The following is a 22,491-nucleotide window of genomic DNA, read 5'->3' as shown; positions in this document are numbered from 1 at the left end:
GGACCTTCTGTATGTGAGGTGACAGTGCTAAGCACTGATCCACTGTGCTGCCTCCCAGCAGTGTGGTTTGGATATTTTGACCACATTCTGCTCCTAATATGTTCCTGGGTGAATTCATACCTATATTAACATGGTGCCTTTCCACATATCAAGACAAATTATTTCAATATGTAATGCATGCCAATACTAAAAATATAAATAGGGTATTTATTGTATTAGGCACTGATTTCATTTTAATATTTTCTTAAGAAGTCACCAGAAATGAACATTCCTCCTAGTTTGGGGAAGAGATTCATGAGAAACACTAGCGCCACCTCTAGTTTCATGATAATATGATGGCTGTTTGATCTATACATCATCCAGGGATGTTTTTCACTCTAAACTATCCAGGACATTACCTGATCTAAGCTCTCTAGTAATGCAGTCAGTCAGTTCAGGCCTTTAATTAATTTAAAGCATAAAGACAAGAACGTTTGCAACTTCACTGCAGCGATATGTTCAATGCACTTCTTAACTCACTGTCAGCATGTCGTCACACTTCATGTCTGGCAGCTCTCCGTCTTCACTCTTGTTGTAGAACTTCCTGAAGAAGTTGAAGGCCACTACTGTGTAAAGATACACCACCACTGCTAGCAGGCCCACAGTTAACACCAGCTGGAGGACAAGAGACAAGACGAGACCGCTGTGATGAAGAATCTAAATAAAAAAAGGTCCAGTGCAGCAGCCGTTTTCCTGGTTGCTTCTTCTTTTAAGGAAAAAACACAAACATGTATTAATAATTTCTGCAGGAGTGTTGCATTTAGGTTTGGTGATCAGTCGCTTAGTTAGCAAGTGATTGCTTTTGTTCAGCCATTTCGCTCTCACTCATCAAACACATCAGTATAGTTTTTATCTAACACTTTATGAAGTGTGGTATTTTTCTACGACATGTGAATAAATAATTGAAGTTTAAATTCATTTTATATTGTTTATATAAGTGATTACTAGTAAGTGCCATTAATGCATGCAGACAGTGTGGAGAGGCGGAATTTACGAGATGCTCCTGCTGTTTTTGAATCGTTTACGTCTGTGTTTGCATTTGTTTGAAGCAGTTAGACATTTGTATGCAGTTTACCTGTTTGCCGTTGTGTGTGACTGAGGAGAGGATGGTGCGCAGCGTCTTAAAACCCATGGCGATGTCCAGCAGATGGGCAGCAAAGAAGAAGTTGTTATAGTGACCCAGGATGGACATGGTCATATACCAGGCCAGATAGAGGAAGGACTGGAAGAAAGGAAGGACACGGGTTATTTCAGGGAACTGTCGTCTGTTGCTACTGCAGTGACTGTGAGAGAATAATTCGTTTACATTTTATTTTTACAAATGTAATTAGAAAATATTAGGACAGTTAGCAGAGTTCAAGACAGTTAATCAGTCTAAGTTTGAAGGAAACAGTCGTGGATAACATCATGGATCAGTGTTCAGTTTGCGGCTACATTTACCTGGGTTTTAAATATGGGTGCAGATTAGTATTTGTGCTGACAAAAGTACATTAATTATAGACTTATGTACAGGTTCACCCTTTTTCTATTTTCCCTCCTAAAATGACAGTCATGGGCTCATAAAAAATCTTCAATCAGTCTTTCAACACCATTAGCTAACACAATGTAGCATTAGAACACAGAGAAATGTTCCTCTGTACCCCTATGGAGATATTCCATTAAAAATCAGCTGTTTCCAGCTAGAATAGTCATTTACCACATTAACAATGTCTAGACTGGATTTATCATTCGTTTAATGTCATGTTCATTCAAAAAAAAAATGCTTTTCTTTCAAAACTAAGGATATTTCTAAGTGACCCCAAACTTTTGATTGGTAGTGAAGGAGGTTCCTGCAGTCTGAAGGAAACAAATCAAACCTCCTGTGAAGTTGCAGAATATTTTATACAAGGTGTGAATCCCAGGCTCTGCCACAAATGAATGCTGACTTTCAGTTTGACTGTCTTTGTGTATTTGTAGTGCATGCTCATCTTGTGACCGAGAAAAGAGAGAGGAGAGATGTAGGTAGGTTGTACATTTCCAGACTTTGCCATTATTTATTTTCCTCCAGATTTCCGCCTGTCCGAGTTTTATTTCTACATTTCCATTAAATGTAATAGTCTAGATAGAAGAAATGTGGACATTAACTTAGCCTGTGTAAAAACAATAAAGCTTTATGACGAGCTAAAAAGAAAAGCGATACGACAAGGGCGTCAGTTTGTTTTTAAAAGTGGGAGGGATGGAGACCACAGCCATTGTCAGATGGAAATGCACACCCTGGGTGGCGTTCTGGGTAATCGGGAACACCGGGGATATCCCGGTGGGCCGCTTTATTGTTGGGCTGCTCCAGTCATAAAATAATAATAATAATAATAATAATGCTTTAAATCATGGGTCTCAAACTCGTGGACCAACTGTGGCCCGTGGGACGATATTTTGTGGCCCTCTACTTGAGATCAAACTTTAGCATTGTTGCGGCACGCCTGCTTTTCTCATATGCTTCCGTGTCGTTGGTAAGACAGCACTTTGAGAAAATGTCGAAGAACGGCGGCAAAATACCACAAGCTGGGCTCGAACTCACAACCACCATACCAAAGGCGGAGGCTCAACCTGTTGAGCTATCAGTACATGCGGGTAGAGTGGTCTGTGGGCCGCTATAGTACTAATTCTCCCGTGCCGAAATTTTGCCCCTGCATGCCTCTGGTCGGAGCTTCCACTTGGCACAGGCGTAAATTTAGCATCTGCAAGTTTTCTTTAAACCTCACAAAGGTGTGCTGCGTGTCTGTGCAACTCTCGGCCGAGTGCGGATGGTGCGTTCAGGAGCGTCGGAATTTTCTATACTGCTGAAAATAACTGGGTTTACAACGGCTTACATGTGAAGAATTTGAATGTGTTGAAGACAAAATGACCCCTGACAAAAAGTGGGGGGGACACGTCCCCACCGCCCCCCCTAAACTGACGCCTATGCGATACGATACCATCACGCTCAGTAAAATAAGTAAACTTCAACATTTTAAAATTGCTTAAGGGGAAAGTAAAAGAGAAAACTAGTTGTTGACAGTTTCATGTAAACTCTGAAATCTACACTATGATAACATTGAAACTGTAAACACAAAAGAATATAGAAACCTCATGCACATGGCTACTGAGTGGTTTTGCATGCTTACATTGTCTGTGAATACGACCCCCAGCTTCCAGATCTGGTACTTTACATCGATGGAATTCAGCCTGTCAACAGTAGGAGAAAAGGTTAGGGCTTCTTTATATGTGCAGGAACACTTTTCATGTATTTTCTCTGCACATCAACCCCCAAAAGATGTTTCACCCTGCTGAAAGGATCGTCCAACAACTTGACTGATAGAACAGCTAGTAGACTGTGGGGAGATACTCCCTCAATTTGACAAAAACTGTAATAGATTAGAATATGTCACCTTTAACTCATTAGTCAATAATCAGCTTCCATGTTTCATTTGCCCTCCTAGAGCCACTGTCTGTTAGGTTATTGGTTCATTATTCGTGGCTCCACAGTTTACATGTTCTTCCTGTGCATGTGTGGATTTTCTCCGGCTTCCTCCCATTTTAAGATTGAACAAACGATAAAATTACATAAATGGGATGTGTGAATCAAATTTAAGAGCAAACAATGATAAGACTGGAAGACCTAACGTGTCAGCTGAAGTTATGAGTATCACTAAATAATCCTGTGGAAAGCAGCAACCCAACAGAAGCCTATGGAGCCCATATAAGGCATAAGACCGGACGTTCACGTCCTCTATTCATCTTCATTTTGTGAGTTGAAACCTAGGTCACAGTGAGCGAAGCAGAAATAATGCCAACCTATCAGAAATAAAAAAGAGGAGGTGGTTTAACTTTTGATATGGTTATATCATATACAGACGATGGGTTGTGGCTTTCCAAAACAGAAGAGGAGTGTTTAGAAGACGTCTGTATGGGTATAAAAGACGACGTAATGTGCTGTGTGGTCAGTTAAGATCTCAAGATTTTGCTCATGTTTGTTCTTACGGCCTCTGTATTGAATAAACATTATTTGCACTGGACTCTGAAGACTGAAGATTCTTTCTTGAAATCTTTTTGAAGACCCCAAGTTTTGATCCAGAATTGATTTTTGACGATGTGTGACAAAGCTGCCGGCAGAATGAGTCACAACACCACAGTCCAAAAACATGCTGAGGTTAACTGATAATTCAGAATTGTGAATTGTGAGTGTGATTGTTTGTCTCTCTGTGTAGCCCTGTGACAGACTGGTGACCTGTCCAGGTGTCTCCTGTCTCCACTCTAAGTCAGCTGGGACAGACTCCAGCCCCTGTGGCCTTAATGAGGAATAGGCGGTGTGCAGATGATGGATGGATGAATGGATTTGTAATTCGTAGCGGAGTAATAATTATTTTTTAACTACTTAATTCAATGAATGTCCCCTTTGTCTGTCTCTGTCTCCCACACTCACACAGCAGTCAGTGAGCTGTCTCTCCTGGGCTTTCTCTTTTTGTGAGCGTCGCTGAAGTCCAGAGCAGCTTTGTCCATTCCAAGTAGTTCACTGATCCGGTCGTGGCCATAAAACTCCCCGTATTTATCCATCACCTGAGGAAGAGCAGGACGTCTTAAAGAAATACTTTCTAGTGGGAAAAAAACCCATACTTATCTTCTGAATAAGTACTTTTCAGACGTTAAACTTAATCTATGCAGAGGCAGATGACAAGGTAATAACTCCTTTTGTGAACAACTTTTTACAACCAATGTCTGGTTCCATGTCCACCATACTGTATCTTAGAGTCACTGGGGTGTATTTTTCATTCAGGGCAGACTTAATGTAGCCTGATTATCTATTGCTTAATTCTTCAAGGTGAAAGGGTTGGAACAATTGTACGTTTTGTTCTTCCAGCTTTGAATGATGCTGTATTCTATTTAAAACAAAATATTGGATTCTACATTAAATTTGCCCAATTTCTTCTGTAGTTTGTTTCCATCAGCATGGGAGGAGCTGTGTAAGACCTACAGCCCTTTTAACACCAAGCATCCAGACTGATAAGATTCAACCATAACTACACCAATAAATGTCAAGCCAAACACCATCATCATATTTAACAGGGTGAAAAGAAAAATGTCTAAATTAATATGCTGCCAAAACATGAATTCATCATAGTTAAGTCTCAACTAAAAATACTTGGATAATTACCTGTTCAGTCATTTGAACATATAATGTGACTAATAATGACTCATAATTGCTTGTAGAAGGTTATCAGGTAAACAAAACAGTCACTTACCTTCCTCTTCACAAACTTATCCCAGTAGTTGTTGGGGAACGATCTGAAAGTAACAGGAAAAAATACTCATGGCTTACACCATCTATAAAAGGCTTTCAGCATATTATTAGAAAAATGTAGGAGTGGAAAACTACCATGGGGAACACCAGGTTAAAGCATATTTGCAAAGAACTTCTCTGAATTGTGAATTTTTATTCTCTCACTTGTCATCCCTGCTGACAAACATGTGAATGCTGAGTCTTATAAAGTGTTTTATAGTAAGATGTTTGTTATGAGACAATCCACGGTTTATGCAATTCACCTGCCAGTCAAGCAGCTCAGTAACGACTAAGCAGGATAACTGAATGATGCTGCAGTCACCATTTATGATTCAGCCTGCAGAATGGTGCAGACAGACAGCAGCAGATACACAGCAGGTGCAGGATACCTGAAAGCTGGTTCAAGCCAACCAGAAGTTAGATCTGTGCTGCACCACCTTCTAACCTCTGCTAAATAAGTTCAGAAAAAAATAATGTTTTTTCCCTAGTTCTTTATGTATTTAACATTCATAGGCACTAGCCTTGTCAGAGGTTGTTGCATCGATACAACACAAACCCGAGGCTCATGTGTACACTCTCACACTCAGGGTTTACTCACTGTGTGTTGATCACTAGTCGGTCCCACTGTCCTTTGATGTCATCCTCAGATGGTTGCTCTGTGATATAAAGGCCATCAAATTCCAGCTTCCTGGCCACTTCTTTTTCACGCTTAAAGATCACCAGTGGCACCTGGACAGCCCACACACAGACAATAATAATGTAGCAGAGCATTTTCATTTCAACAAATTCTAATTCTCAGACTGAACACATCTCAATATACCTCCAAAAAGGTCTATAAAAGTCAAGCTTCACTGATTCACTATAGGGTTGTTCATTAAAATACCAGAATACAAAGTCCATACTTCTGACTTTCATAAAGCTACAAATCAACAGTCAGAGTCCTGCCTTCAGACAGTAGTATCCGATGATGCAGAAGAAGGAGATGACTGTGTGCATGATGGCCAGGATCCGTAACATGGGCTCCATGTAGCCGCTGCTCTCCTCCAGGACAAAACGAACCGTGACAGGCTTCAGGGGCTCCCCAGCATCATCCATCACCTCCTCCTTTGTCTCCACTGCTTCTCCACCCAGTGGGTCCCACTGAACGCTGCTGTCCGGTTGGCTGCTGGTGTACACCACTTCCCTCTCCTCAACCACAGATGTGGATGTAGAAACCTGGTGGGAAAAAAAATCTCTGGTTTTGATAAGCATCCTGTGTTTAATTGCAGTAGTAACAGATACAATTTAAAATAGATATGGCATGCAAAACAATGGCTTGTTAAGCATTCTAGATGAGCTAAGTCCAATGTGCAAAGATAGCACGAGTTTCTCTGAGCTCCAGCTGTGTGAAATGGAGACACAGGAGACGGCTAAAAAGATTTTGTGTTTTTTAAACATTTGTGAATATTAATTCCTTTACTTTTTGACAGCACTGTAACTAAACCATGAAGACAAAAGAACACTCCATAAAAATGTTAAAGAAAAGCTTGTCTTGAAGTGATACTGATGTGATGCTGAAATGAGGAGTATATCACTATCTGACACTAAGATCCCTTAGCGTTCTGAATTGGATTCAAACTGATACTGCATTAATGTACGAAGACAAAACAGCTCTGCACTGCCTCGTTAAACCTGACAAGGCTTTGTCCTCTCTGTGGCTTTCTGAGATGCTGCCACATTTCACTCGCAGTGGACACACGTCAGGTTTTCATCATCGATGACAACATCTTGGTATACCGATACCTTATAAAAAAGGAGGATAAAGTTGATGGCAAAGGCAACAAACAGTGCCAGCATCCTCATGTTGTAGAAGTTCCTGGCAAAGTAGTTCTGCAGGGGAGACAGAAAAAAGAGCCATCAATGCTTTTCTGGATGTGACAGAAAGAGATGATGCTAAATTCACTCTTGAACAGATCAACTCTTCCAAAAATATGGTTTTCACACTGTCCTAATATTGTAGTGCAGTGATAAGCGCTGCCCTTTGATACTTTAGTGTCAAAACACCACAGAACATTGTTAACATTATGAGCATCTCCATAAATCATTGAAATAAGCTTTTCTAAGAAGCGTCCCAGCTGTGAAGGACAATTTCTGTCAAGTTAGAGAGCTAAAACTCTGGTTGTTTTTGTTGTTGTTGTGTGGAACCACTGAACTTAGAACATTGGAGTGGTGTGGCCAGTCACTGATCCCGTCCATAGACAAAATGTGACCTGCTGAATTCATTCATCTGGATGCCAGAAAAGCACCCATACACACCATTACTGCTATCTGAGCGGTAATACTGACACTTGTAAGCAGTATGTGTTCAACATCAAACAAGAAAATGCTGATTTGTCAGAAGGAGTTGCCCATACCAGCAGTTTTCTCTGGTAGGCTATAATCTTCTTTAGGAAGGGCGATTCCTGCAGATCAGGTTCATCAGACTTCAAGGTGTGATGTCTTCTTACTTTTGGCTTCACCTTCTCATTCTTCTGTTGTTTCACTTGTTTCTCTACATGTCCGCCTCTGAAACCACAGAACAGTCGACACTTCCAGACATCTAACAGTGCTCTGCATAGCAGCTTCCCCCATTGAAGGGACAAAGAGTGAACCAACATTTGGTACAATCTATAAAGCCTTTTATGTCACCAAGCTGCCAGCTAAAGGTGTCAAAACTGTAAAAGCTTCTGAACAAATTTACACAGTAAGTAAAAAGGCAGAGAGATTCTTGTCTTTGTAGTCAAACAGAGTCTGTGTATAATCTGATCCACCTCACTGAATATATGCCAGAAGCAGCAGATGTGGTTGAAATGCTTAGGGACATTATTTCACCGCAAGCAAGATTTAGAAGGTCTGGTTTCTGTTCCCTGTTGATAAATCAGTGAATAATCCTGTACGTTAGAACCTGTCTATGAGCAGAAAGCAGCTATTTCCCACCCAGGTACATGGTTGTGGCTGCACCTTTGCAGTTAGATCTGACTCACTTCACAGCGAGTTCTACGTTGACTCTTGCCACAAGACTCTTCTATTTATAATAAAAACTTTAAGAAGCTTCAGGATCAAACTCTCACTTTACTGACATTTCATAACTGTGCTTCAGAAATCAGGTTACAAAACAAAAATGTGTACATACTCTGATGTTTTCTCGGGTTCACATTCGGTCTCTGGTGTGGCTTCCTTCTCCTCTGAGGAAGAGCTCTTCGACTGAAACAGAAAACACTATTAGACAAATAGACCAATGTGTGGGCGAGGGTAAATTGCATGGCTTACACTGACAGGATCTCACACAAACAGGTGAGATTTTAGGTTTTTTTTTTTGCTCTTGCTTGTGTGTATCTTTATTTTTCCCACTGGTTTGAAGTGAAACATGATGTCAGATACACCAGTCAGTATAACTGTGTGTTTTGGTTTTGTCACAAAGGCTGGCAGCAGGTCATCTGTATATGTAATCAGTGAGAGCTCTGACAAGCAGGTGGGAGCAGTTAATCAAACTCTTCAACTCCTCCATATAAGCTGATGTCACTCATCACTCGGAGCCAGACCGTGATTAAAAAACGTATTTAACCCTTGGATGCATGGCCAACCAATACCTACACTCTTCCATGGGTGGGGTCAAAAATGACCCCAATTGAAATCAATGCATTTTTGCAATAAACTTGAGACATTTCTTTCATGTTGGTTAGACATTATATATTTTGTTCAACAAAAGAGTATTTTCAGTTTTGATATGTTCTTTCTTCACTTTTAATTCAAATTTTATCACATAACAATCACTGAAACGGTATCAAAACATGTTTAATCTTCCATCGTATTTTAAAACAGACAGAGGGACACATAAATTAACATTCAGTAACAATAATCAATAACATTCATAACAATCATAACATTCATTCAACATTCATGTTCAGACACAAACATGTCTCTTCTCACTCTTCACAGCTTTCACAGACTATTTTCTTGTGGCTGTGACCATTCCAGACAGGGCTTTTGCATTTCCAACAGAAGTTGGTGGCTTTGCGGTCTTCGCACACACACACACACACACACACTAACCCATTAGGTAGCCTATTATATGATCATCGATTATTCAATGGTGTGTGTCTGTGTGTGTGAGAGAGTGTGTGTGTTTGTGTTAGCTAACAATACTTTAGCTATCAATCCTGTTAGCTAAGATACTGTGTAATAACAGTGCAACAACAGTGTATGAGTGTATGTGTATGCGTGTGTGCATGCGTGTGTGTGTGTGATTGTGTTAGCTAACAATACTGTTTGCTAATAATAATGTTAGCTAACAGTATTGCTAGCTAACCACAAACTAGGCAAATTTCAGAGATATTCACATAAAATTCACATATTCTGTCAATGAAAAATAAGTTCATAAATGGAGATAATACTTACATGTATAATGCTGTGCAAAAATGATCTCCTAGGTGGTGGGACTGCTGTTGTTGTATGAGGGACAGTAAATGTTTATTTACACTCACAGTTGCCAAGAACCAATGTTAAGTGAAATATCCCATTGGAAAAACTTGGGGTCATTTTTGACCCCGCCCATGGAAGAGTGGGGTACTGATACAAAAACTGAATTTTTTTTCAAATTAATGAAAAAATGAATAAAAATGCAAATGGCATCATGTCACAAACATGTTTTATGAGGAATACCTGGAATATGAAAATATCAAAACTTTTAATCTTAAAGATATTAAGGAATAACAACCTCTGGGGTCAATTTTGACCCCACCTATGCATCCTAGGGTTAAAAAAGTTATACTGGATTACTTATTATTGTGTGGTTTTCAGTGTCAATTAAAGTTTTATATACATTTATATATGGGGGGGTTGGAGGTAATCGGGTGGAAAGGTTGGAAGTAGTCAAGAAAAGTTTGGAACACCTGTAGGATTTGGTAACACCAACTTTCAAGGTGTGATCAACCTCCAACGCTGCAGAAAGGCTTGAAGTTGGTAATGCATTTCTTGTTCCCTTGAAAAAGCCTTTCTGTATAATCCTGAAATGTACATTTTTAAGTTGAGTAAAGCTATCTTTTTTAACCCCTGGCAGTTCATCACCATTTCAGGCTATTAATTGGACTTGAACTACTTGAATTTCAATAAAAACCTGGGGGAAAATAACAAATATATATCCAGTCCATTTGGAAAGTCGAAAAGCTCATCCTATTTGTGTGTGATGGAGCCAAGGGGACGTCAGAAAGGCTCCTCCCAGAGGAGGACCAAGATGTGCTCTGAGCCACCTTCACACTGATGTTAAAGCACGTCCTCAATGGGTTTTCATAGCTATGCTAAAAATGTGGGAAAATTGATGTTTGATTTAAAATTTTGAACAGATTGGATAAGAAAGGAAGAAAAGATTGTTTAAAACAATGACTCACCTGATGCCTTCGTCTGAGCTCAGGCTGGGGTGCTGTGGGTGCTGTGGGTGCTGCAGGTGCTATAGGTGCTGCAGGTGGGGTTGAGGAGGGGACTGGAGAATTGAGGAGCTCAGTAAGGCTGGCGTTGGGGTTATGGGGGGTGATCTTGTACTGGCCGCCTTCCCTTCTTAAGTCCAAACCAAAAATGTCTGACAACAGCTCAGTCTCACTGGTGTTCACTGCCAAGTCAGCCAAGTCCTCCTTTGGGGAGCTGCGATCAGATGATCTCTTCTCTCGGTCCTCCCCCTCACCCCGAACCTCATCCTGGGTGGGGTCGGGCATGTTGGCCAACAGCTCTGACACCTGGGGAAAAAAAGGAACTTAGATATTAAGGAACAGTATGAGGACTGTATCAAGACTGTTTAATGACCCGCTGACACATGATTCCTATAGAATGATGCATTATAACCTTTATGGTCTTTGCTCCCTCCACCAGATTTCCTCCCATGAAAGTGTTGTGGAAGATTCTGCAGAATCCTCGAGCTACACTGAACGCCACATGGAGGAGGCCCAGCAACACCGACCAGTAGAAGGAGACCAGGGTGGTCACCATGTCCTTCACTGTCATGTTTTTTATTTTCTTCATCTGCTTCTTCAAGCTCTTCATGGATAGCACCTAAAATAGAAGAATGGGATAAAATATCAGTATCTAGATGTGTAAAGCTCGCAAAGATCAATCAAAGACTTGAAGTGGCTTCTACAAAAGTGCTGATTGAAAGTCTAAATATTTTCATAAATGAGAATTTGACATTAGCTTCAATTTTAGTCCTTTCTTCTGATTAACCCTCGTGTCGATTTAAAGTTTGAAAATAAGTAAAACTTCTGATGTCCGCATTTTCCACACTGTTGGGAAATCTCTGAACATTTTTGATGGAAAAAGGAAACATTAAAAATGTTTCTTAAGAACATTCAAAGAAAAATCAACCAAAGTCCAGCAAATTTCGCTGGATTTTGGTCGATTTTTATGTGAATGTTCATAAAGAAAATATTCAAAGTTGTGCTGATATATATGTAATCCCTTTAGATATTTTTAGGATTTTTTTGGGAAGATTTTACTCATTTTTTGAAAATATTTACAAGAATTTACTTGCCAAATTTGTGGGATTTTTTTAAAAATAAAACTTTTAAGGGAAACTTTTAAGGAATTATTGGAATTTTCTTCCTGAAGGTTTTTGCAAATTTTCAGAAATTTGGGGATTTTTTTGCTGAATTCTTGGTTTTTTTCAAACAAGGAATATTTTTTGGTGCCATTAAATGAAGACAACAGGAGGATTAAAGAAGCAAATATGTGTATTTTCAAACATGTTCAAAAAAATCAAAAATATTATAAAATACACCCGTGCCTTTCTTGAAGTATGAACTGAGGTAAGTGCTGTGAGTGCTCCCACCTTTATTAGCAGCATGACGTTGTATCTGAGAGCCAGCAGGGCCATGCAGACAGTGGTGACAGAGAAGAAGCCCATCTCAGGGTTCTCCTCGTCTGGTTTCTCCCGCTCACTCTCCTCTTTGGCTGCAGACCGCTCGCCAGCATCAGACATCTGAGCAGCCAGCTGCATTTCAAAGATTGTGTCCTCGCAGAAATTCACAAATAGCTCCATCTTCTCCTTCTCTCCTCCTTCGTTCACCACGTCGAAGATGAACTGACGCTTGGATTCCTTGACCTGGATAGAACGTGAAACCACAGGGAGGAAATTCGGGGGTATGGTCTAACTATTGAACACTGTAACCAGAGCATGTAGTGACAAATCTCAACTACAAACGTTGTATATATTTATTCGTTTGCTGCACCATCATCACCTGTGGTTTCTCCCATTGTGTCCGACTTGACTCGCTGATCTCAAAGTAGACCCTCTCTATGCGCTTCGCACTGCCCATGATCTCAATTCGACCGAGGTATGGTTGGAAGTAGTTGAGGACACTCTCCGCCAGCTCCAGGAAGGTCTGCAGTCGGGTGTCATGAGGCATGTGCTCCGACAGGTTGGTCAGCAAAACAGCCACATTGAAGCCGATATCCTTTGGAATTAGTTTAGATAGAAATGATTTTTAAATGTTCAAATAAAATCCCACTTTTCAGCACATTCTTTACTGTGTACACACTGCCAGATTTTCCCTGCATGGATTTGAACTGCTTCTCTATAATTTGCAAACTAATCTAAAGCAGTGATTCCCAGTCAACGGTGTTTGAATTTGGAAAGCCTCAGGAGGTATTATTGCTGCTGCTAGAGTTACACTGAAAGATTACAGGGCAGTTTAAGTAATATAATCTGACTACACAGAAATGAGAATGTCCTTTAAAATATCTATCCACATATTGCAACAGCTACATAAATGGAACTAATGTGATGGCTAAACAAGTCATGGCCTTTGGTTTTGTTGTAGGTTGTTTCATGTTTTATTTTGAAATGCTCTGTTCTTTTAAATTTCCTGCTCAGCCCTCATTGGTTACAGCTAAGTATGAAAACACAAAACTGGAGCTAACAATAAGGTTCTCATACTAAATTCAGTATCAGAAAGTCACATGATTCTCTAAAAATAGCGTTTATTCCGTCTGAAGGTCTTACACCTTTGGTCATTAAAGGTCCCTGATTGTTAAAATATCTCTAAAAGTTATGTTTACAAATTATGATTTACCTTGGCTGGCTCATGAAAGCGCTCCACAAATTCTTCATAGTCCAGGAGTTCATTTTCATCAGTCTCAGCACAGGAGAGCAGGAACTCCGTCTCAGACTGGGTGTAGTGTTTGTGGCTCTCCATGGCTTTATGGAAGTCCCTCTTAGAGATGACACCTGTCAGGTGTTCATTCAAAAATTTATAAATCATCAGCAGCTCTCACCATGTTTTGTTGATATTTTTACAATCAAATATTTGTTTAAATTCTGTAAATCCCAATGATTACGGCAAATGTGGAATATAGGCCCTAAGCATCTTGCCTTTTCCGTCAGGGTCATACTCTTTGAAGGCATCTGAGGAGGTCAGGTCTTTCAGTTTGAGGAACATGTCGAAGAACTTGAGGATCATCTCCACGTTGTTAGAGGACTCCACCAACATGTCTACCATCTGCTTCCCAATAGTCCCATTCACCACATTCCCTGTCACAACAAGAAGAACATTTACAACCTAGAAGAAATATTAGATGTTTTACTGATATATATGTAATCCCTTTAGATACTTCTAGGATTTTTTGGAAGATTTTTACTCATTTTTTGAAAATATTTACAAGAATTTTCTTGGCAAATTTGTGGGATTTTATAAAAATAAAACTGTTAAGGAATTATTGGAATTTTCTTTCTGAAGGTTTTGCAAATTTTCAGGTACATCCAGGCCACCTGCGCCACCAGCAGGGACAGCCTGTATGAGGGCCTGGACTGGCTCTCCAACCAGCTGAAGAACCAGAAATGATGCATTCCACAGGTTTTGATTTTTTTTTCCCGTGTTTTTTTTTTCTTTTTTCGATTTGCTTCAATCTGATACAGGTTAAGATGCAATTTACTGAATCTCTTACTACACATCTGTAACCATTGATGGAAAACAAAGACAAACTCTCAGAGATCATTGTGGGGTATATGAAAAAACACTGTTTGCTGACACTTCAGAACCAATCGGCTTGTGCACGAACTTAAAGCACTTCTTGGAGGGATGATCAAATATCTGTAGAATGGCACTTGGGAAACAAAGCTTAGCTTCAAGAATTATGGTCCGTTCTTTGAGAAAACTCTTCCTGCTTTGGTGTTTGATGCAAATGTGATCGTGACACCAAACTTACCCTCAAGCATCGACAGCAGCATGACCACCATGTCTTTCTGGAGATCCATCAGTTCCTTCAGCAACTCAATCTGACTGGAGTCCTGAGGTGAAAAAACATCAAGAATCAAAGAGTAAAGTTTAAAGAATTCCCCAGTAATGTGCAATCTTTCTGATAATTTCTTAGTAAATAAATATTAATAAAGTGCACATCGTTTCCTTTATGAATTCTGTGGATCCACACAAAAACGTGAAATGCCACAATGAGGCCAAAATGCGCACACGCTGAAAAGCTGCAGTAATACAAGTTAAAGTCTCTTATTGAGTGTTCTTAACAGCAGAAACAGAGTAAAGAGTAAGTGCAACACAGGATAAAACAATCTACAGACATAGTTACAACAGTTGGCTACAGTTTGAGATAATCAGGAAGTTAAACATCTCTGGGGTCAAAGTAATTGAGAAGGTCTGATCACCTCAGTCACCAAAGTGAGTTGTTGGCACAGCTAGGAAGAGCCTTTGCTTGATAGACACATGACAGATTAATGACCTGATTAGTCTTTTAGAGCCTGAGGCCACAGACGAACCACACTTTGAGATCTCGACTCACCTGAGACAGTTTCATCTGCATATGAGCGAAGACATGAAGAAAGCCAACCACAGCGTCCCACAGCCGACTGTGAGCCAAACTCTGCTGGTTCCCAGTGCACGGACCCTACAACATCACCAGTCATATTCAGGTCAACTTCAATCAGCAGGAACTCACTGCATAGAGGTTTTCCACAGATTAGATCCTCTAAAAGCAATACATGCACACTCCCCTCCAAAAGAATTGGAACAGTGTAGCCAGTTCCCTTATTTTTGCTGTAGACTGAAAACAATGAATATGAGACAAGAGATCAACAATTCAGCTTTTATTTCCAGGTATTTACATCTGGATCTGATACACAGCTCAGAAGATGGCACCTTTTGTTTGAAGTCACTCATTTTTCATGTGAGCAAAATTACTGGAACAAAACTACCGCTTGATGTCAAACCCAAATGTTTTCAGTCTACAGAAAAAAACAAAGGAATTGGCCTCGCTGGTCCAACAGTTTTGGAGGGGAGTATGAATATGAATTAAAGGAATATGAATGCCGGTTTGGTTTTTAAGTTGTTCATTTTCCAACATATTAAAATACTTTTAGATTATACACTATTCTTTTTACAATTTCTCATTGTCACAAGTTCTCAAACACTGCCTTGAATTAATATCATCAGAACCAAGACAATCCAATTGAATTTTAAAGCATCTAATTAGAGCAACAGCTGTTACTGCAAGCTTTTTAAAAAATCTATAAATTGTATACTAGTCAAAATGAGACTACTGTAAACAGCTGAGCTTAAATCATTTTGGTCATTTTTTTCTCATTCTGAAACCGTTTTAAGAACTAAAAGTGTCAGCTCATTCTGTATAAAAGTAATTTCAACAGTGATGGCTGCAGTGTGTTCCCGTACCTGGATGTATTCTGTGAGCGTATTGAAAACCTGCTTGGCAACGTTTATAGCCTTGGAGAAATTCCTCTGGCCCTGTTCATCAATGATGTCTTTCCCAGAATAATACCAGTAGAAATCACTGACAGATTCCTGGAGGAGAATAAAGCAGAAGAGCAAGATGGGCAGTGAGAGGGGGAAATCAAATTGTTTTGACTACTATTACAATATCATTAGTAGCAGCAGAAAGTGTCCAAACACTATTACCATTCATAATGAAGTCAGTATTAGATGGTAATTTACAGCTTCATCTGTTTAAATAGATGTGCTACTGGCAGTTTAACCAACAGACACCTGCTAAGCAAGCTATGATATACAAAAGAAAGTGCAGCCACCTGCAAAGTGAACTGAATGTCAAATGATTCAAAATTATATCATCTTACATGGTAGGATATTTTTGCTATGCATGAGGATACCAACTTTCTGTAGAGCTGTACATCCATTCTGCATAGACAGTGTTTAGTTCGCTTCTCGCTTCTCTTTGAAAAGATGGCATGCAAGTTAATTACTTAGCAAGGTCCTAATTTACATTTTTTTTCTTCCTTAGGAACTCTTGTGCAATTTTTACAGAGTACTGCGGATCGTTACGATGCCAGAATGTTCTTTCTGCTTAGCTCCTAGAAGCCATGTACCATCTTGTCAGCCAGTATTTATGTCCACAGGGAGTGTCATCTACAGCCATGGCCATAAGTTTGGACACAAGTACCATGACGCTTGTGAATCTTAGAAAATACCACAAAATTGTCACTTAAAATATACTTATGTTCTGTAATAGACATCAAAACAGACATAAGTCATGCTGTGTCCAAACTTATGGCCATGGCTGTATATTGTAAGTGACAATTTTGTGGTATTTTCTAAGATTCACAAGCGTCATGGTACTTGTGTCCAAACTTATGGCCATGGCTGTATGAACCTCATCTCCCGGACACCTTTTGCACTCATTCCTCTTAGCCTCACTGTTGGGTCTACCCCAGTGTGGTGGTGATGGTTTATCTCAAACATGCTGGATCCCGTCTGAACTGGAAAAACTTATCTTGGTCTCATCTAACCAAAGAATATGCTCCCATACATGCTCATACGTTTTAGCAAAGTTTAGTTTTGTAGTGCAGAAGGGCAAGAAAGGTTATTTTCTGTGGATGCCAACTAAAAAGTTTCACAGTCCTTCAATGTCCTTCACACTGTTTCAGCTGTCACAAACTCAGATTGTCATGGATAATCTCTGTTCCAAGCGTGAAGCATTGCCCATCTCTTGTTGAGAGCCAGATTGTGAAAGTAGGGCACTGTCCGTGGTGTAATTTTAGGAGGTTGTGACTGCGGTTCAGATTAGTGGTACACTGGCATGTTCTCCACCTCTTCATTACTGCAGCAAACCCCTTAACCCAAACATTAGATGGTCACTAATCTTCCTGTATCCTTTTCATGTTTATGAAGTCTGAAAATCAGATTTTTTACTTCGTCTGGCAATTCTAGTCCATGTGAGAACCATGATACAAACATAGTACTCATGTTCACAGGTCATTTAATAGACATGTTCATGCAATGAGGTCAGTTTAAAAGTACAAGTGTAGTCAATTTTGTTGTATTTTCAAAATGGCTGTTCTGTGATTATGATGTTTGATTGATCAGAAAAAGTAATAAATAGATATAATGCAATTATTGAGAGGTGAGGCAATTTGAAATCATTTGACTTCCATTTACTGTCCACTACAGGGAATCAATGAAATGTAAATTGCCACTGAACACAACTGGTACAACATTGGATTTTTGTCAAAGTTCTTCAAGAACTGTAAGACTCAGTGGAAGAAGTGCCCTTCATGAGCCAGCAGGAGGGAACAGAAGAAGCTAACCTGAACTCTGAGGAGGTAGTCAACAGTAGAGATAATTATGTTGACTGTGGTATTGTTCCCCGTTTGCGTCCTCAAGTAGTTCTGGAAGTCTGAAACAAGATACCGCAAAACACTGCATGAAATGTGCTCAAATAAAACATATAGTAGGGTTAATGTGTAAGTAAAGGACTGCCTGACATGCAGTATTATTCCTCAGATCTCATAGGTGGCCATACTCTAAAAATCTGCATTAATCAGAGGAAGAAGCTATTGCAGACCTGTATTTAATTTTGCTAGCACAACAATATGGTGCAACCTGACTGGTAAATAATGTGACAGGCAAACTCCTAAAAAAAACTCCCTCCAGAGCCCTTGTAAATTCATCTATAATCAAAATGCTCAGTCGTATGCCTTTATCAAATCAGTAACAGAGAACGTGCACACACCTGAGTTGTGTCCTTCACAGAGCAGCTGCAGGAAGCGGAAAAGGTCACAGGTGAACTCATCATCCTGCATGACCTTCTCACCTGGCCGGAGAGAAGAAACACACATACACACCCACGCACATGCATGCACGCACACACACGCACGTACACCGACACATGCAGACACACGTATGCACATATACAGAAGTATGCACAAGTGTACACACAAGTACACGGGCATGTGCAAACACAGATGTACACACATTCATATAAACAGACACACATACACATAAAGAAAGTCAGAGAACAACAAAAGCAGACAACATGTAGGATACAAAGACAGACAAGAAGATGGAGAGTGAAGAAGTATTCAAAGAGATGGCACTAGTGTGAGGAAATGTGACCGTTTTCTTTGATTCAGAGAAAAGTGTATGGCTATAATACACAATTCTTATCGAACACGCACGCTCGCTCGCTCGCACACACACACACACACATATGCGCGCTTACACAATCTTGGATGAGCAATGAGTTGGATGGTGGTGGACTGAAGTGGACTGATCTTTAAACTGCAGCATTTTACGGTCAGAACTGAATTTGACCTCTTTTTATGGTTTGATGTAAAGAATGTTTTGGTTGCTATTTTGAGACACTACACAATAGCCTAATACAACAACATCAGTACAAAGAACAATTCATAGTATACGACTACAAACTGAACTGAACTGAGGGATAGAAATGTGTAGGTCTGAAAAAAGACTGAAAGTGCAAATTTCTTATATTATCGTGGTCAAAAATGACAATTCGTGGTGACTGATGGTACTGATCTGTCAATTTGTTTAATACTAAACAAATATGAATCCAACTACATCTTTTTATGCAAGCATGCACAATAGTGGCACTTTGGTGCGATGGTTAGCACTGCTGTCTTAAGGCAAGAACATGGAAACCTGGCCATGGACTATCAGTGTATAGCTAGGAGGACATCCTTTCTCAGGTTGTGATGGCAGCAGGCGAAGCAATATAGCTTTAACATCCTTACTAGCATCCTATACTCTGGCTTCCTCCCACAGTCCAAAAATATGCTGTTAATTATTCTAAATTGCCCATAAGTGTGAGTGTGATTGTGTGTCTGTATATGTAGCCCTGCGACCAACTGGTGACCTGTCCAGGTTGTTCCCTGTCTTCACCCCGAGTCAGCTGGGATACACTCCAGCACCCCTGGTGACCCAAATGAAGACTGACCGGTGTATAGATAATGAATGGATGGATCCTTCTCCACATTCGTGCAATCTATCTCTTCAGCAGTTTTAAGACACTGAGCTGCTGCTGCCATAGTGCTTTCTATGTTGAGCCTGTGGCAGCAGGGCTTAAAGCCTTGGTAGAGGCTACTAGTTACCTCAGCTTTCAACAGCCTGTAAACAAGTTATCTACTATCATCCTAACATGAGTTGCGATTACAAAAATTCTAAGTGTATGAACGGAGTGGGGAAGGATCATGCAAGTTGCCACTGTACATCCTTTTCAAGCGATGAGAAATCTCCCGTGTATACCAGGTACCCAGTGTAACCTATATCAGTCATTCCCATGGGGAACAGCCAGTACTGACTGTAAGATAAGATACAACTTTACTTAAACCTAACACATTTAGAAAAAAACTAAAGTTACAAAATGAAATGGAACTAAGAGAAAAGGTAATGACTCGACACGAGACATGAACCTTAGTTTCCTGATTGAAAATCTTGTGGCTTACACCATCACCACACCATCAACCTCTATATAAAGGCCTTGAAAACTGGTAAGCTCTGTGCCCTGGTACAGCACCACAGAAGACCTTGGGGGCTTAGAGTCAGGTACAGCAAAAAATGCTGATGACTGGCACTACTATGCTGAGCTTCAAAGATCCTGTTCAGGAAACCTGTGGGAGATGTCATGGAGGGTTTGTCTATTGTTTATATATAGTCTATGTTTATTATGATGCCGGGGAATGACAACAGCACAGTCACGTGCATGCAACACGTGTGAGCAGTAACTTTCTAGAGTCAGGATTCCATGTGATGTTGAGCAGTCAACATCGGAGCCCGTGCTACACACGTTTTTGTGACCACTGGCAGATGTGCATTTATGATTTCACAATGAACCTAAGAAACAACACAAGCCTACATAAATAATGATAGGATTAGCTGAACCCACTTTATGTGATAACACGGCTTAACTTGGACAGACTGATGGGAATGGAGATGTACGTTTCAAGAATAATCTCCGAAATTATTAAATATTTTGCGATAAATCACTTGTGTTGAATCAGTAGATGTCACAACAGCAGAATTACTCTAAAGTTACAAATGCCAGAGAGGGTATCCTGACTCTTCACTTAGCAAAAGAGATATTTTTAAATCTGTGTACGCTGAAAATACTGTTTTGTGACTGTGTGAAGGCACTTTCAGGCTTTTTCCAAACACAGAAACACAAGTGAAAAAGCAGAGAAGGGGAATACAGTTTTCACAGTTGAAAAAAGGATGTGACCACATTATATTTTACTCTTAATAACAAATAAATATCTGTCCACAGATGGATTAAAGAATTAGAAAAGTTGATAAATTGAAAAAATTAAAAAAAATCTACTACTTACAGAGATACAGAGTGTAATGGATGCCTACAACTACAACCAAACTGTGAGTTCAAAACACAATACTGGGGTGAAAAAAAACAAAAAAACAGTAAAAACATAAAATCTGGGGAAAGGACGGGTTATTCATAGTAAGTATTTCACATACAAAGGACAAATACAGTGACACCAGAACACAGCTCAGCCAGTGAACAGATTAGGAGAGAAGGAAGGAAGGAAGGAAGGAAGGAAGGAAGGAAGAAAGGAAGGAAGAAAGAAGGGAGGGAGGGAGGAGTAAAAGATCAGAGTTCACCCTCCTCCACTTGCAGAGCAACGGGGCCAAAAACAGCCACTATAAAGTCCCAAGTGCAACACTTATTGGGAAAAAACACAGGAGAAGCAGACCAAACAGAACAGATGTGTTGGCAAGGGATGAGAAATGAGCAGGGCTGCAACTGCTGGCCTTAGCTTTCTATTTGTTTAAGAAAAATCAAGCTTAACTTAGAATTTTTTATTACATATCCCCATGCATAGACAAATGTTGGGTGTCCTAATCGTTTTTTGTTTATCTTCTCTCCTAATGTAAGATTAGTTGTAGTATAACAGCAAAATGAATATTTAGATTTGTTTATCCCATCAAAATCCATAACTGTAGTCTAGAACACCTGTCTCTATTATGTGATAGAATTCAAAAGAGGCACAAACTGAAAGCTCTAAAATTACTGTTGACCAAATGACAGTCGAATCAACATATTTCTAAAACGGCTTCAACAGAAGCTACGCATTAATACCTTCATGGAGGAGGATTTATTCCAGGACTCTTCTGTGACACTGCATAGTTTTAGCTCGGTGGCTATGTATATTTGACGATATTATTTTCTGCATTTATAAACTGATGCTATCTGCAGACAAGAGAAACCATTGAGTCTGCAACAGTCTGAATACTGTTTGATGCTCAGCAGGTGCAGTAGAGAGGCTTTATCAGAGCTTTTTTCTGCCTGCTGCTGCAAAACTGCAGACCATAAAACCAAAACAAGGAGCTGAAAGATGCTTAACAATTGCTAAACTACAGGGAATTGCAAAGTGTTTCTGTCTGTCACTTGCCATTTGTAACCCTTTTCACTTGACACAGTATTTTGATCCATATTTTCATAAAATGCTTAAACTGAAGCTTCAATAGAGGCTTAATCTGCAATTTTTTCCCTGCACTTTGGTTGGAAACGCTTGCTGTACTCATTGCAGCCCTAAGAGAGTGACTGAGAAAAAGACAGAGATAGTGGCTGAGAACACAGAGTTGTACACTTCACAACAGATAACAACCAGCACAATAACCATCTCCATTACTGAGACAAAACAACCAGCTGACTTTATACCCACTCTGAGACTGAGGAGGGTGGGAGTGGCGGATGAAGGTGGGGGAAGGTAAATCTGTATTACTATTACCATTAGTAATATCAAGAATGTGCCAGATACTGTACAAATCCTGAGGGGATGGCATACAGGGGGCATTTCAGAATGCAGTTTGTGGCGAGATGGCTACACTTCCACCACCTCTGCCTGGACATGTCTACATTTTTAA

The 22,491-nt window shown here is 39.9% G+C and overlaps 1 protein-coding gene across 1 annotated transcript in view; it reads right to left on the bottom strand.

Annotated features, from left to right (window-relative positions):
- The window catches only part of ryr2a (ryanodine receptor 2a (cardiac)), a 183,409-nt gene that overhangs the window by 12,301 nt on the left and 148,617 nt on the right, over positions 1–22,491 (bottom strand). The window contains exons 90-110 of the mRNA XM_022208750.2: positions 18,326–18,406; positions 17,901–17,989; positions 16,015–16,143; positions 15,128–15,232; positions 14,543–14,624; positions 13,710–13,868; positions 13,411–13,565; positions 12,577–12,792; positions 12,168–12,440; positions 11,189–11,395; positions 10,741–11,082; positions 8,487–8,557; positions 7,729–7,879; positions 7,118–7,204; positions 6,281–6,550; positions 5,934–6,064; positions 5,298–5,340; positions 4,481–4,614; positions 3,183–3,243; positions 1,115–1,261; positions 520–654 (exon numbers count right to left, since the gene is read on the bottom strand). Coding sequence (XP_022064442.1) covers positions 520–654; positions 1,115–1,261; positions 3,183–3,243; positions 4,481–4,614; positions 5,298–5,340; positions 5,934–6,064; positions 6,281–6,550; positions 7,118–7,204; positions 7,729–7,879; positions 8,487–8,557; positions 10,741–11,082; positions 11,189–11,395; positions 12,168–12,440; positions 12,577–12,792; positions 13,411–13,565; positions 13,710–13,868; positions 14,543–14,624; positions 15,128–15,232; positions 16,015–16,143; positions 17,901–17,989; positions 18,326–18,406 — 3,068 coding nt within the window. The remainder of the gene's footprint in view (positions 1–519; positions 655–1,114; positions 1,262–3,182; positions 3,244–4,480; positions 4,615–5,297; positions 5,341–5,933; positions 6,065–6,280; positions 6,551–7,117; positions 7,205–7,728; positions 7,880–8,486; positions 8,558–10,740; positions 11,083–11,188; positions 11,396–12,167; positions 12,441–12,576; positions 12,793–13,410; positions 13,566–13,709; positions 13,869–14,542; positions 14,625–15,127; positions 15,233–16,014; positions 16,144–17,900; positions 17,990–18,325; positions 18,407–22,491) is intronic.

Source organism: Acanthochromis polyacanthus, chromosome 19 (genome assembly GCF_021347895.1).
Source record: "Acanthochromis polyacanthus isolate Apoly-LR-REF ecotype Palm Island chromosome 19, KAUST_Apoly_ChrSc, whole genome shotgun sequence".
In the NCBI taxonomy this organism is placed as follows: domain Eukaryota; kingdom Metazoa; phylum Chordata; class Actinopteri; family Pomacentridae; genus Acanthochromis; species Acanthochromis polyacanthus.
The sequence above is the reverse complement of the archived record's forward strand: the minus strand, read 5'-3'. Positions and strand labels throughout refer to the sequence as shown.